The sequence below is a fragment of the Lontra canadensis genome, unplaced genomic scaffold (assembly GCF_010015895.1).
Source record: "Lontra canadensis isolate GAN:19392208 unplaced genomic scaffold, GSC_riverotter_1.0 scaffold468, whole genome shotgun sequence".
Classification (NCBI taxonomy): domain Eukaryota; kingdom Metazoa; phylum Chordata; class Mammalia; order Carnivora; family Mustelidae; genus Lontra; species Lontra canadensis.
The window spans coordinates 1-16,459 of NW_022631461.1; the positions used below are offsets into that span (position 1 = coordinate 1).

A 16,459-nucleotide genomic window follows, 5' to 3' on the forward strand; every position below is an offset into this window, starting at 1 on the left:
TGCTGCTCTGCAGAGGGGTGCTCGTGAACAGGCAGAGATCGGGGGGGGCAAGTGCTTGGCCAGAACGGTCTGTGGCCTCATCCCCAACATTCGTTTTATCAATAAAGCCCAGATTTGTCCCCTTTGAGCAGTCACCTAACACATTATTTCTGTCTGATGACAAGATTCCACATAAAAGTCTTATTTCTCCCAACAGAAAAATTCAAATGCATGACTATTTCCTTTTCATAATAGAGCAATTCTCAATTAGCAATCAAGTGATTTTTTTTTTAAAAGACAAAATGGTGTTAACCTTGTGAAACATGTGACCAAAGATAATTAAAGGCCCACGGGTGGTATCTACCACAAGTACTACTAGACAGATTACTTACAAAAAAGAGCAATTTTCAATAGAAAAACTGAACATTTCCCTTGGGAAACAAATTTAACCTTTTATCATTAAACAACTGGGCAAAGGACCAGGTTTTCTACAAGTGCAACAGAACAGGAGCAAAAAGGCTTCCCCAGAGGCCCTAAGAGGACAGGGATGAGATCTTTTTGACAGTTTTATGATGGCAATTATAACCTGCTGGCTGTTTCAGCTCTCAGAAGAAGATGTTCAACCAAAAGACTAAATCAAACAAAGCACTTACTATTTTCAGTCGCCCAATAACAAAATTTGAAAACAAGAAATTCATAGCATTAAATCATGTTCATCAAATGCTTGAACAAGCTACATTAAGAAATGCTACAAAAAAGCAGCTTACTGGCATACTACGGTACTCTGCACTACTACAAAAATAGTTGTGAGAAGCTTATTTTGCTAAATGTAATGATCATGTTTTACTTTTTGCAAGCCATGTATCTCTCCGTTACATTCTCCCAGTTGATTACATTCCAAATAGCTTTTAGGTAATCCGGTCTGACATTTTTATACTGAAGGTAGTAAGCATGCTCCCACACATCGATCCCCAGTAGTGGTATAAGACCTATTGGAGAGAAGGGAGAAAAAGCAGAAACTATGAATTTCAATCTAAAATATGACTTAAACTTTCTTCTATGCACACAAAATTGCCCTTTATAACATTCCCATCCATTTTTCAGTTTCTTTTACAAACAGGAAATTTGCCAAGAATAAATATAATTTTTTTTTTTTATTTTAGTCTTTGGAAGAAAATGTGATAAAGAGTGAAAAATTTAAAATAGAGTTTGGAAAATTAAGTATAATATTTTAAGAGCTGTTCTTGAAATACCAGCAAATCTACCCATGAGCCAATTGTTTGGGGGGGGGGGGTCAATAAGGTACTATGTTTGTGGGGGTGGTTAAGGACCTTCCGAAGCAGTCAGTGGAGTTTTAGGACAACCTGCTCTGCTCCCAAGGCTAATAATGTTAGTCTCAGAGAATACAGAACATTTGTGAGACACTAACAGAAAGAATAAGTTAACAAGGGAAACTAAACAGGACCAAAGAAAAAGAGACACTGTGTAAAGAAGGAATTACTTCTACAACACTTATTTTCAAAAACTCTCAAACTAAATGACAGCTCTCGTCCGGGAAAACAAGTACCAACCAGTAGGTCTTGAGCAGTGGAGAGGTTTGTCACTAATCATGTATTATGAGTAATTAAGGTAACAAAGTTCATAAATGATTTTTCCTCTCTATATGCTGCCATGACTTTCACAGATTTTCATTCCAATGGGCTTTCCTCAAGTGGAGGAGAAACAGGTATGGCCAGGGTTTACCTGGAAATCACAGCCTCGTCTGTCAGGCACCTTCAAAGAGACCTGACTCTCCACAGCATTCTCTAGCATCTCACTTTGCCAAAAGAGCCATTAGATCTTGACTAATTCTGAATGTATCTAAGGCAGTGAGGGACGTAAGCAAGTCTGTGGACATGCACAGAGGCAGACAACGGGGCTGAGAACTACTGGTTACGGACACTGAAATGTCACTGCAGGTCGGTTACACTGCAGATCAAAGTTCCAACTAACTGCTGGAAGTCTTGTGACTATTTCCTAAAAACATTCTGAGTCAATCCGGCTCAACATGAAAAAGGATTTGGTGAGCCCAGCCTGGAGCTTCTAAGCCAAATATTTTCCTATACCAAAACCAAAACCCCCCAAAAGGCATCTAATTCTGGAAATCTGAGCTCCAGTTCTACTCTGACCACAGGTGCTCAGCAGACGGGCTGACAGTCTAAGGTCTGAGGTCAGACTTGGCTTCCAGGTCTTATTCTCCTATGTGGTGTTTTATCTAATTTCAGTGCATGTAATTATGTAAGCTGGTATGCATTCTCTGTCAAATGAAGCAGAGTTTATGTTCAAAACATGTTTTGTTAATGTATCTGTAAAATTACATGTGCTAATTTGCAAAACATCAAGGGCTCTTAAAGCATTTTTGTTCATAGGAGACTCAGAGTACTATCAGCTGTTAAGATTTACTCACATTAGGACATGCTCAAGATAGGTTTAATCACTGCTCGTGTCCCTTATTTCAAGGTAAATGCTTTACTGTGAACCATCTCACACTAATGAATATGAAACAATTTTCAAACCTAACCTGTTGTTCCTTGCAGTGGATCCTGGTTAGAACAAGCAGCAATCTGCAAGCGTCCCTGTTCCTTATCGAAACCAAGCCAACCCCAACCTGAGCCTTGGACGCCAACAGATACAGTGGTCAACTTCTCCTTAAATTTGTCGAAAGAACCAAAATCACGTTTGATGGCTTCCAGCAATTCTCCTATTAAAAAAAAAAAATCCAAAAATACCCACAAGTGAACATACTGCAACAATAAATAATTTTATTACATATATTAAAATGTGCCTGTCATGAGGCACGAGATACCAACTAGACAACACCTGGAAAACATAACATAACCCAGTGAGCCCCAACATTACTCCTTCCCTGACACTAGCATCATAAGGTCTCACAACTGTAATTCAGGTGTTACTGAACCATGTTAGGGGGATTTCTTTCCTCACTGTGCTACTCCCATCAGAAAAGAAATAATATTTTCCATTAGTTTCATTTCCCTTCAACAGAAAATTTTACTTCAACTTCTACCCTACCTGTTCTGTCTCAATTTGGGAATAAAATTTTATGGCTGTTATTTGGTTCTTCCCCAAGGCAGTCAAGATCTTTCCTATCACAATCATGTAATTTTAAAAACAGTGATTTTTGTCTTTTATTACCAAAGGGTACACTGTAAGAGCAATAGTCCTTTTATTCTGTACCAATGTAACATACAATTCTAGATTGAGCACATCAAATCAAGTAGGCCAAAAATATCACTTCTCTGATTCTACTAGTTTAAAGTAATTACCTATTACAAGCACAAATAATAAAATGGTACAGATAACCCAAAGTGTCAGAGAACCAAGACCTGTTGGCTAAATATGGGCATATATGATATTCTACTAATCCCAAAACCTCGTATTAGACCTAACCCATCTGCAGACCTAACCCATAAAAAGAAATGCCCAGCTTGCCATATTTACTCTCCCTTAATCTTTACTTCCAAATGAAATAGCTTAGTACAAGCACCTAAGATGACTTCCAAAAAACAATTAAAAACAAACAAATCTGCTACTGCCCCTGGAATAATTTGTTACTTAAACTATAACCCCTGGAGGATTTTACTAGTTGCCAAGCACATTCAGATATGGCCTTAAGAAATACATATACTGGCCAACAGGTCTTTGGGGAGAAGGACAATATACGACGGTGAAGCTGGGCAGCTGGGGATGCCCGGCCCGCCCAGGATGGAACACCGCCTGCTTCAGAGAAGCCGAGCAGCCGGGAACGCCCGGTCAGCTCAGGGTGGAACAAAAACCGCCTGCTTCCCTTGTCCGTAATCGCTCCTTTTTCTTCCCAGAAGCCCCTGTTGTTAGTTAGATGAGTCCTTTGAAAAATCTTTTTTTTTTTTTTTTAAAGATTTTATTTATTTATTTGAAAGAGAGGCAGTGAGAGAGAGCATGAGCGAGGAGAAGGTCAGAGGGAGAAGCAGACTCCCCGTGGAGCCGGGAGCCCGATGCAGGACTCGATCCCAGGACTCCGAGACCATGACCTGAGCTGAAAGCAGTCATCCAACCAACTGAGCCACCCAGGCGTCCCTAGATGAGTCCTTTGAATGTGCTTGGTTAACTATGAGCTTTATCCTCCTCCTTGCTTGTCTGCCAGACATGACTAACGTTTGACCTTCATCGGTCCTTCTGTTGGCTATTGTTTCTATCCAATAAAAGTGAAACTGTGGAGTTGCTTGTGGCAGCCGTCTTTTCGACTGTCGTCCCCTGCTCCCAATCTCTTGCAGCTGACTTGTTTGTGCCTAATTCTTCTCCCGTTGCCAACTAGAAGAGGCACAAATCCACAGAAACTTAAGATGTATGCCACAAGCCGAGAGACGGGGAGAGCTCTATTTCCGCCCCATCTGTTCCCCGGGATGAGGAGGGTAATTAAGTCATCTGGGCCTCCAGAAGAGATACAGGAAGTCAAGTAAACCCACCAGAGTGAACAGACCATTGGCTCTGCAGCCGCCTCATTTACCCTCCAGGTGTCCTGGAGAATCTCATTTTCTGGGACAACTGGCTTTTTATCAGTTAGGAAGAGCAGGAAAATAACAGCAAAAGGCACTATTCTAAGCATTTTACATTTGATAACTTATTTAGTTTTCAAAACAGCTCTATTATCGTCCCTGTGTCATACAGATGAAGAAAGTAGGTACAGAATGATTAAGTATCTGACCCACCCCCAGCTTGCTCAACTTCTCTAAAATCCGTTTGCCAGTATTGTTCTGATGTAAAGTACAGTACATTTCAACCAGAACTTGACACCATATCTGACACTCTGTGTGTCTACAAAAAAGCTGATGACATAACTACCTGAATGTAGTCTCCATTCCTACCCATGTCCCATTCAAAGTTATAACTTTGTTATACTCCTTGCTATGAAAAATATGTCACTAAATAACATAAGAATTAACTTAAGAAAAGCAACCGGCATTGCTGTTGTGCACAAAACGTAGCTAAGACTACACCAATATCTACCAACCTTTGGGTTCTCCACCACCCTTAGGGCTCAGGTTGGTCCAGAAGATGGAATGATTGATATGGCCTCCACCATTGAACTTGAGCCCAGGCTGAAGAGCTACCTGAGTTGTAACGTCACCTGTAATGTAAAAGAGGCAAACATTTTTTTTTTCTGATTCTCACTTTTCAAACATTCTATATACCATTTTCTTTGGAAAAGCATCTGATAATTGGACTAGCTTATTTGTAACATCCCTATTGGTCCTAAAATTCTACAATTTACACACACACACACAAAATTTTCTTCAAAAATTGTTTGTCCCGGTGGATTTTCAGTTCAATTAATGTCCTGAACAACTCATGAGTGGCTCAGCAAGGGGGTACATGCAGAAAATTCTTTCCTGAGCTCCAAAGAACTCAAAATTTTCTTGGATATTAAAGATTTCAGCAATAATGAAAACAAAGATCGAAAACAGTGAAATGAGGATATGCGTGGTTCCATAAACAGATTAAATGGTAAGTTTTCTGGGGCACCTGGCTGGCTCAGTCAGGAGAGCACACAACTCTTAGTCCTGAGGTGATGAGTTCAAGCCCCGTAACAGGAGGTAGAGATTACTAAAAACAAATAAAACCACTTTTTTAAATGGTAGACTTTCAACTCTCATTTTTTAGATAGACAACACTTCATTGACAAATAGTTCAATGTTCCATAAACAAGAAACTCAGCATATTCAAAACCCAACTCCGGATTTTCACTCCCAAACTTACCCAATAGCCTTCCCCATCCCAGCAAGTGCCAGCTGTTTTCTCAGGACATTTTTGATAACTAGGTCATTTCTTTCTTTCTTTTTTTAATTAACATATACTGTATTATTTGTTTCAGGGGTACAGGTCTGTGTACTTGGTCATTTCTTACTCCTTTCCCCACACACCATGTTCACCCCACCAACGTAACCACCAGCAAAGCCAGCTCTACCTTTAAAAAAGATCCAGAACCAATCCCTTCTTCGTACTTCTGGGGCAGACCAGGAGCATCACCTACCTGCATCTGTGCCACCATAGCCCACAACGGTCTCCTGCTTCCACACGTGCCCCCTACTCTCTGTTCTCACCACTGGCCAGAGAGCTCCTCTAGACCCCACACTACTGAGGCACTCCTCTAGGCAAACCCCTCCAAAGGCTGCTCCTCTCACTCAGAGTGACCCCCAAGTCCCTACAATCTGCTTGCGAGGTGCATGTCATCTGACTCTGCATTTCCTTGTTGGCCCAGCTCCAGCCACACCGGCCTCCCTGCACTTACAAAAGAAGCTCAGCCTGCTCCCAGTTTAGGGTTTCCACTGACTGCCGTTGCCTGGACTGGAATACTCTTCCTGAAGAGAGCCTCCGGCTCATTCCCACATTTGTCCTTCGTGTCTCCACAGACGTCAACCTCATCAGTGGAGCCTTCACAAACCACAATACAAATGGGCAGTTTTCAACAGTTCCCCAACTTGTTTTTCTTGATAGGACTTATGGCCCTGGCATACCACTACATATTTACTTGTCCATCTGTCTCCCCACTAGAACAAAAGCTCCAGTATTAAGGACTTCAGTGCACTGCTATGTCCCAGGGGCCAATATATCGCCTTCTAGGGGCACCTGGGTGGCTCAGTGGGTTAAAGCCTCTGCCTCTGGCTCAGGTCATGATCCCAGCGTCCTGGGATCGAGCCCCGCATCCAGCTCTCTGCTCAGCGGGGAGCCTGCTTCCCTTCCTCTCTCTGCCTGCCTCTCTGCCTCTCAAGTAAATAAATAAAATCTTAAAATATATATATATATATATATATGTGTGTGTGTGTGTGTATATATATATATATATATATATATATATATATCGCCTTCTACATACCAGGCAGTCAATAAATGTTTGATTGACTAGATAAAAGAATATATTAAATGTAGTATTCATGGAAAAAATATTAATTCTCTGATATCTATACAAAAAAAGTCACATTGGAAAACTTTTTTCCTACCTTGCTAATAAGAAAGCAAAATAAAATATTGTTTTTCATGCCTTTAAGTAGCTAAGATTAACTATTAGGGAAAATGGCAATTCCCTTGTTCAATTAAGTCCCAAGTGCTTATTATTCACAAGATACTAAGAGACAAAGTGGAAGACACAAGAACCACTGAGAGCTGTGTGCTTAGGGAGTTTACATAATAGAAAAAGTTCTCTAATCTGCTCTTAGGGCATACCTCAAAGAGGAGAAACGGGCCAAGTGATCTCAGAATACACAGATCATCTTGGAGAGTTGTTTAAAGATGCCAACTTCTTGTTATTATGTTCACAGGATAATTTTAGTATAGATCAGTGTCCCTCTTAGAAATTATTCCAGGAAAATCACCCTAAAAATAAATGTAGATTTTATATTGTTTTTTAATAAATTAACAGTAACTAAATTTTTCTAATGGGAAAGAAACATGGTTATTGAAAACCAGCTTAATAATCACAACCTCTCAAAGTTTATTTCACCATTTTTTTAAAGATTTTATTTATTTATTTGACAGAGAGAGAGAGATCACAAGCAGGCAGAAGCAGACAGAGAGAGAGGGAAGCAGGCCTCCTACTGAGCAGAGAGCCCGATGCGGGACTCGATCCCAGCACCCCGGGATCATGACCCAAGCCGAAGGCAGAGGCTTAACCCACTGAGCCACCCAGGCGTCCCTACTTCGTTATTTTTAAATTTTAATACAGAGGTGCCTGGGTGGCTCAGTCAGTTAAGTATCTGCCCTCAACTTGGGTGGAGATCCCAGGGTCCTGGGACCAAGCTGCTTAGAGGGCTCCCTGCTTGGCTGCTTCTCCCTCACCCTCTGCCCCTCCTCCCTGCCTGTGTTATCTCTCTCTCTCTCTCTCTCTCTCAAATAAATTGAATAGATAAATAAATAAATAAATTTTAATACAAATTTGTGGGGTCCCTGGCTGGCTCAGTTGGTAGAGGATATGACTCAATCTTGAGATTTTGAGTTCAAGCGCCATACTAGAACAGAGTTTACATTAAAAAATAGGGGGCGCCTGGTTCAGTCGTTAGGCGTCTGCCTTTGGCTCAGGTCATGATCCCAACGTCCTGGGATCTATCCCCGTGTCAGGCTCCCTGCTTGGTGGGAAGCCTGCTTCTCCCTCTCTCTCCCACTCCCCCTGCTTGCAATCCCTCTCTCACTGTCTCTCTCTCTGTCAAAAATGAATAAATAAAAATCTTAAAAAAAAAAAAAACAGGGACGCCTGGGTGGCTCAGTTGGTTAAGCAGCTGCCTTCGGCTCAGGTCATGATCCCAGCGTCCTGGGATCGAGTCCCACATCGGGCTCCTTGCTCGGCAGGGAGCCTGCTTCTCCCTCTGCCTCTGCCTGCCATTCTGTCTGCCTGTGCTCGCTCTCTCTCCCTCTCTCTCTGACAAATAAATAAAATCTTAAAAAAAAAAAAAAAAAAAAACAGTAATAATAACAGAAATGTGGGGGGTATTACAATCTGCTTTTAAAAATACTAATCTTGGGGCGCCTGGGTGGCTCAGTGGGTTAAGCCTCTGACTTCAGCTCGGGTCATGATCCCGGGGTGCTGGGACTGAGTCCCGCATCCTGCTCTCTGCTCAGTAAGGGGCCTGCTTCCCTCTCTCTGTCTGCCTCTGCCTGCTTGTGATCTCTCTCTCTCTGTCAAATAAATAAATAAAATCTTTTTAAAAAAAAAATACTATTCTTGGGGCACCTGGGTGGCTCAGTGGGTTAAGTCCTCTGCCTTCGGCTCAGGTCGTGATCCCAGGGTCCTGGGATCAAGCCCTGCATTGTGTTCTCTGCATCGTGCTCTCTGCTCGGCGGGGAGCCTGCTTCCTCCTCTCTATCTGCCTGCCTCTGCCTGCTTGTGATTTCTGTCTGTCAAATAAATATAAAATCTTTTAAAAATATAAATACATACATACATACATACATACATACTATTCTTGAGGAGCCTGGGTGGCTCAGTGGCTTAAAGCCTCTGCCTTCAGCTCAGATCATGATCTCGGGGTCCTGGGTTGGGGCCCTGCATCCGGCTCTCTGCTCGGCAGGGAGCTTGCTTCCTCCTCTCCCTCTGCCTGCCTCTCTGCCTACTTGTGATCTCTGTCTGTCAAATAAATAAATAAAATCTTTAAAAAAGTAAATATATAAAAATAAAAATACTATTCTTAAGTTCAACATTTTCTTCAGTTTCAATTCAATTTTTTTCCTGTTAAGTACAATAGAAGTTAAATACTTTTGGTTGAAAAGTATTTATTTACCTACCTGTAACAAGACTGATGATGTTATTTCACTTAATATTGTCGCCCCAAATTCTCAAACATGGAAATTTAGTTCTTCAACAGTATTTAATATATATAATTTTTCAAATAACAGAAAACTCTACCGGTGTTTATTAATCTATACTCAATATAACACAACATAATATACAGGTTTTTTTTTTCAGTAACTTTCAAGAAAACAAGTAAAGATGTGATTGCACAAGAAAAGGACTGAAATTAAGTTGTTTTTAAAATACTGAAGAGAAAGGTTCACGTTGTCAGGCGTTGTCATGCAGGAAATAATTTCGCAACTGGGATATTCCCCACCTTGTCATTATTAGCACATCTTTCCCGATTTTGTTATTTTCTAAAACCCCTTTCCCGTACAAATCATGAAACTACCCCCCCTCGCCCCTCCAAAAAGGTTCCCGTCACAAATCTTCCAGAATGTGGCAACTTCCTCTTGTTTCTGTTTAGCCAATTACCTCATGCAATGAGGCTGAAATACTACATTTTCCCACTAGATGCCCCCAGTCAACAAGACGTCACGGTCTGAAATTTACTCAGCAAATTTCAGAGGACCTAAAGTCCATAAAAATAAAGAAACAAAGTATCTTCTAACCGGGCAGGTTATTATGCGGTACCTGTTAATCACTCTTCTCGTGCGAGCCACTGATGAACGGGCTGGAAAGTGTAATACGATTTTGCACAGAGACATTAAAACACAGATTCGCGTACGCGCACGCCCCAGACACACAAAGTCCACACACTTCTTACTGGTTTGGTCCACTGGGCTCTTCAGGAAAAAAGAAAAGCGTAAGTCCGTATTCTATCATAATACTGAATTCTAAATACCAGAAGATACACACAAGCCTGTTTCAGTTTCGCACAAAATGACCGCTTTCCTTGCGAATTCTGACCCCGCGTGGATCCCAGGACACGCGGAGCCGCTCTCCCGCACCGAAGGGCCCTGGCTCCCCCGCGGCCACGCCTCGCTCAGCGCCCGGCAGCCCCGCACCTACCCTTCTCCAGCGCCTCCAGATACTTCTCCTCGACGGCGTTCAGGTTGTTCACGTAGGTCGCGTGGTGCTTGCTGTGGTGCAGCTGCATGATCTGGGCGCTGATGTGAGGCTCCAGGGCGCCATAATCGTACGGCAGGTCGGGGAGGCTGTGCTTCTGCCTGGAACCCAGCGACCCAGACGCCGGCACCAGCGTCCTGCTCGCGCTGCAAAAAGAGCAGACACGGGACACGGACCGATTCGCTCACGCATCTACGCAGACCCAGCGCCACCTGGGCCTTTCTACCGCTTGCTCGCTCCCCCTCCACATTCCCTGACGCGTAACACCAACGCGGCAACCCCGTGCCGCGGCGGCACCCGGACGCGCTCGGCGGACACCTGCCCTCAGGCACCACCGCCCGCCGCTTCTCCGCGACCCCGGGGCCTCGAAGGTGCCCGGGACCCGGCGCGCCGGCGCGGGCACGCAGGCAGGCGGACCTCTCGCCCTCGGGGCCGTGACCCGTCTCCGCTGCGCTACGCGGCCCGGGCGCCTCACCTGCGCGCTGCCCGGGACAACATGGTGAGCTCTGCCCGCGGACTACACCTCAGAGACCGAGTGGCCGCGCCGACCGCCCGGCGTACACACACGCTTACCCCTCGCCGCGCCGCAAGGACACGGCCGACCTCCACGGGCCCCGCCCCCGGCGCTCGCCGCGCCCACCCGCTCCCACGCCGGGGGGCGCACCGCCCCGGGGTCTGCCCTCCAGAGCCGGCCCGCGCGCGGATCTCAGGGGATGCGAGAACGAGGGGTATAAGGGTCCTGCCCCAGGGAGCTGGGGGAACGGCGGCCCCCACTTGCCCGCTCTGGGCGTGCGACCAAAGGGAAGGGCGCGCTCTACCTCCCCCATAGTGGAAGATGGTACGGTCCGCAGTCCCGCCCCTCGGGGGCCCGCGGGGAGGGCCGCGGCCGGTGCATCCACGCCCCTGGTGAAGGCGGTGGTTCCGTGAGCCCCCGTGGCGCGCCCTAGCGGTCTGGGGAGGTCCCTACTGGGCGCTGGTAAGGTGAAGAGCCAGTGCCCCTCCAACCGCTGCCCGGAGTGACCTTTCTCTCCGAGTGAATTTGACCTTGGGACCGGGGCCAGGACCCGGGCGGCCTGATGGTGGAGTTACTGAATGCCTACAATGTGCCAGAGACTATGCTGCGGGCTTTATATGCATTTATCTTTATTTCACTCCTAGAGTAGGCATCGTTGACTCCAGATGACATTAATGAGCTCACTGAAGTTAAGCGGGTTGTCCTGATCACACAGTTAATAAGTGAAAGCGTGGATTAGAACCGAAAGTTCGTACTTTTTTGATGACTAAGCGTTACCAGGCCGGTCCTGAGTTTGTTCAGAGGGACTTCCATGAACCAAAAGCTCAGAATATTTTTTAAAAGTACAACAGAAGATTCTTTCCTACTGTCTGATGAACTGCATCTAATGCTTTCTTAACAATGAAAAAAAAATAATCCTGAATTGTGCGACGACTCCTTATACAGAAGTTAGGAAAGCCTTACACAATTATTGGCAAAAGTTGGGTCCTTATTGTATAGAATAATATAAAAGGAAGCTGAGAGTAGGTCCTGAATAGTTTCAGCTACTCTCTTCCACCCCCATCCTCACCCCTCCCCTTCCCAAGGATGACTAGGATTTGGGGTGGAGAATAGCTAACTGGGAACCACTGAGCTGGCTTCTCAGCAAGAGCACTGGGGCTTGCTGACAGTTGTGAAACTAACCAAGAATATGTGACTGGGTAAAGGAGGAAAATCAGGTTGCAGGCAAGTAAGACATGTGCCTAAAACTCAAACATATGGGGGTGCCTGGGTGGCTCAGTGGGTTAAAGCCTCTGCCTTTGGCTCAGGTCATGATCTCAGGGTACTGGGATTGTGCCCTGCATTGGGCTCTCTGCTCAGTGGGGAGCCTGCTTCCTCTTCTCTCTCCGCCTGCCTCTCTGCCTACCTGTGATCTCTCTCTCTCTCTGTCAAATAAATAAATAATCTTTAAAAAAAAAAAAAAAAAGAAAGAAACCCTCAAACATATGGTTGGTTACAGAAGTTAAGAAGCACTTTAGCTGAACTGAGGTATAAAGTAGTTTTTCAGTCAAGGTAGTCTGGCATTGATATCAGGAAGGGCAAGCTAGTTAGAAAGCTGTTCTGTGAATCCTAGCTCTGAGAACTGGAAGAAAAGGACATTTTGAAGGATGAAATAACAAAATTCAGTGACAGATCAGTCTCTAATAAAAGGGCTTGTTCTAGTGAGAACAAAATATCCCTGTAAGGTGACTGAACCCAGTTGGGCTGCATGGATGTACTCCTAGTTTGTACAGATGATGATACTTTGGTACTTAAACTGACTCCCTCAGGAGATGCCTTTTTGAACAAGCAACAAGGGGTGGGGGGGCTAGTAACAGTAAGTCTGGTAGAAATGTCTCTAACATCATAACTGTATCAGCTACATCCTTCCAGAAGACAACACCAACTGTCAGAGTATCTGGATTGAAACCAAGGACTTGGGGGATACTGGAGACTAGAAGTTTTTTTTAGCTCCTTGGTCTGTCACACCCAATAAACAGGACTCTTTTTTTCTTTTCTGTTGGCCACTATGTGAAGTACTCATTCAGCGTTGGTTAGATTACAGTTCGCCGGGGTCTGTCCCAAATTCCTCCAGCCAGCTCAGGATGTCATCTGCCACATCCGGCATCATCACTGTGCATTTCTCTTGCATAAACTTCCCAAGGCTACTCAGACCCACCATGTTCGACCAACATATTGGCTGGAGGAGGCAAAATATGGGTTGAGATGAAATCATTTTGAGCCAATTAATCACATTCATGTTCTAGTGACTGAGTGTCTCAAACACAGAACAGCATATCCATTCCCTCATGTAAAAGCAATCTGAAGTAGGCAGTCCAGGGCTGGGATGACAGTGCCATGAAATGATCAAGGACCCCAGATTGCTTCACAATGCATGATAGCTTTTGGAGCGCACCAGCCATTTCATTTCCTTCCCATGAAGAGGGAAGGACAAAAGTTTGGGCCCCAGCTGTCTCCCTTTTAAGGACCCTTTGTAGTAGTTTTGCCCAACAGATTCCACTCAAAATTTAGGAACAAGGCTACACTTAGCTACAGAGAAGGCTGGAAGATGTAGTCATTTAGCTGTGCACATTTCCAGACTGAAAAAAATGTAAAATCTAATCTCCAGACTCATCTCTTGCATATGACCCAGGTCATAATTCTTGGACCTGAGCTTGAGACTTCTCCTCTGTTCTCATGTTGGGTTGTGCTTTCAGTCACATTTGCCTCTCAGCCTCAGTGAAAACCCAGCTTCCTAAAGCTGCCTTTGACATCAGGTCACCTGACTCTTCCCACCCTTGTTGACCATAAGCCTGGGAAACCAGAATGAAGGAGGGTAAAAAGAAAGGGACCCCATATTTAGAGTCCAGCAGATCCCTCCATAAAGACTATGCAATATCTACCCCTTTAGGGGAATGAATAACCATCATAACTACTCCAGGTATATTGGTCAGAGTTCCCCAGAGAAAGAGACTTGATATGATTTGTATATATGGAGAGAAAGAGATGTATTAAGAAAGAGAAGAGAGGGGCAACTGTCTGGCTCAGTTGGTTAGGAGCCCAACTCTTGATTTCTGCTCAGGTCATGATCTCAGGGTCATGAAATTGAGCGCGGGCGTTGAGCTCCATATTCAGCAGAGAAGCTGCATGGGATTCTCTCTCTCCCTCACCCCTTCTCCCTTGCATGCTCTTTCTCTCTCTCTCTCTCTCTCTCTCTCCAAAATAAATAAATTAACCTTTTTTAAAAAAGGAAACAGAATTGATATGATTTGTATATATAGAGAGAAAGAGATGTATTATAAGAAATTGACTCATGGATTATGGAGGCTGGCAAGCCCAAAATCTACAGTGTGAACCAACAAGCTGGAGACTCAGGACAGCCAATGGTGTGGATCCAGTGCAAATACAATCTTTGGCAGAATTCCTCCTGCTTGGGAGGTCAGTTTTTCTTCTACTCAGGTTCTCAGCTGATTGGATGAGCCCCACCCACATTATGGAAGGCAATCTACCCCAAATTCACCCATTTAAATGTTAATTTCATCCAAAAAACCCTCCAAATTGACATGTAAAATTAGCCACCACACCAGGTTAAAAAAAAAAAAACCAACATGGCCAATATATTCTGTGTGAGGAGTGTGTTGATCTATTCATATCCCAGGATTATCATGGAATAAAACTGAATTCATGGGCACAGTTCTAAGAATAATTCCCGAGAGCTACCCAAGAAGAATGGACTCACATCCCTGAGGGCAATGACTAGCATAAGGATCTCAGGGTAGCTATATCTCCTGACCAGCACATGTCAGGTGTTACACCCCACACCAAGGAACCAGAGTAGGTGTGCAGGAGGCTCAATCTCATATACCACAGAGGTTCAGATCTTGGTCCACTGGGAAGAGTATGAACTTTGGGTCCCTCCTCAGGCATGTTCCAGAACACTAGCCATCCTGGCTTACATCTCCCATCCCCCTGCTCTGGTGCTGGCTTACATCTTCACTGGCCCTTTTGTGGGAAAAATAGCAAAAAAACATGTGAAATAAGCCTAAAAGTGTCTTCACCCTAAAAGTATTAATGTAGGGGCACCTGAGTGGCTCAGTCGGTTAAGCATCTGCCTTTTTGACTCAGGTCATGATCCCAGGGTCCTGGGATCAAGCCCCATATCAGGCTCTCTGCTCAGCAGGGAGTTGACTTCTCCCTCTCCCCCCTCCCCAGCACTCGTGTTCTCTCCTATTATCTCTGTTTTGCCTTCTCAAATAAATAAATAAAATCTTAAAAAAAAAAAAGAGTATTAGTTTAGTTTAAGGAACTAGTCAGCTATATATTGGCACAAGCTATTCTGGCTAATTATGAAAGAAGGCTGGTCAATTACTCCTGTGTGGGGTTTGAAGAGAATCCTCTCAGTGAGGTACAAACCAGAAGCTCTCTCTTTTTTCTTTCTTTTTTTTTTTTATTAACATATAATGTATTATTAGCCCCAGGGGTAAAGTCTGTGAATAGCCACGTTTATACTTCACAGCACTCACCATAGCACATTCCTTCCCCAATGTCCATAACCCCACCACCCTCTCCCTACCCCCTACCCCCAGTCACCCTCAGTTTGTTTTGTGAGATTAAGAGTCTCTTATGGTTTGTCTCCCTCCCGATCCCACCTTGTTTCATTTATTCCTTTCCCACCCCACAAACACCCCACGTTGCCTCTCAACTTCCTCATATCAGGGAGATCACATGATAATTGCCTTTCTCTGATTGACTTATTTCGCTAAGCATAATACCCTCTAGTTCCATCCACATCGTCACAAATGGCAAGATTTCATTCTTTAGATGACTGCATAGTATTCCATTGTGTGTGTGTGTGTGTGTGTGTGTGTGTGTGTGTATCACATCTTCTTTATCCATTCATCTGTTGATGGACATCTAGGTTCTTTCCATAGTTTGGCTATTGTGGATATTGCTGCTATAACATTTGGGAGCATGTGTCCCTTTGGATCACTACCTTTGAATCTTTAGAGTGAATACACAGTAGTGCGATTGCTGGGTGTAGGGTAGCTCTATTTTCAACTTTTTGAGGAACCTCCATGCTGTTTTCCAGAGTGGTTGCACCAGTTTGCATTCCCACCAACAGTGTAGGAAGATTCCCCTTTCTCTGCATCCTTGCCAACATCTGTCATTCCCTGACTGGTTAATTTTAGCCATTCTGATTGGTGTGAGGTGGTATCTCATTGTGGTTTTGATTTGTATTTCCCTGATGCCGAGTGATGTGGACCACTTTTTCATGTGTCTGTTGGCCATCTGGATGTCTTCTTTGCAGAAATGTCTGTTCATGTCCTCTGCCCATTTCTTGATTGGATCATTTGTTCTTTGGGTGTTGAGTTTGCTAAGTTCTTTGTAGATTTTGGATACTAGCCCTTTATCTGATATGTCATTTGCAAATATCTTCTCCCATTCCATCAGTTGTCTTTTGGTTTTGTTAACTGTTTCCTTTGTTCTGCAGAATCTTTTGATCTTGATGAAGTCCCAATAGTTCATTTCTGCCCTTGCTTCCCTTGCCTTTGGCAATGTTCCTA

General features: G+C 44.2%; 1 protein-coding gene and 1 long non-coding RNA gene across 3 annotated transcripts; both read right to left on the reverse strand.

Moving 5' to 3' along the window:
* Positions 1-345: 345 nt before the first annotated feature.
* Positions 346-10,978, reverse strand: LOC116863031 (superoxide dismutase [Mn], mitochondrial). Of its 2 annotated transcripts, XM_032850513.1 has the most exons (5): positions 10,839-10,978; positions 10,307-10,509; positions 5,027-5,143; positions 2,540-2,719; positions 346-968 (listed from the first exon to the last, which is right to left on the reverse strand). In XM_032850513.1, exons 1-5 carry the CDS (start codon positions 10,859-10,861, stop codon positions 823-825), a joined length of 669 nt encoding a protein of 222 aa, XP_032706404.1. In that variant the 5' UTR covers positions 10,862-10,978; the 3' UTR covers positions 346-822. The 2 variants fall into 2 exon arrangements, with proteins under 2 accessions (XP_032706404.1, XP_032706402.1); XM_032850511.1 differs by lacking the exon at positions 5,027-5,143 and having other exon boundaries at positions 10,839-10,974.
* On the reverse strand, positions 5,843-6,668 carry LOC116863032. The gene is made up of 2 exons (XR_004381756.1): positions 6,484-6,668; positions 5,843-6,368 (listed from the first exon to the last, which is right to left on the reverse strand). It is a non-coding gene; the product is annotated as an uncharacterized LOC116863032 (long non-coding RNA).
* Positions 10,979-16,459: the final 5,481 nt, after the last annotated feature.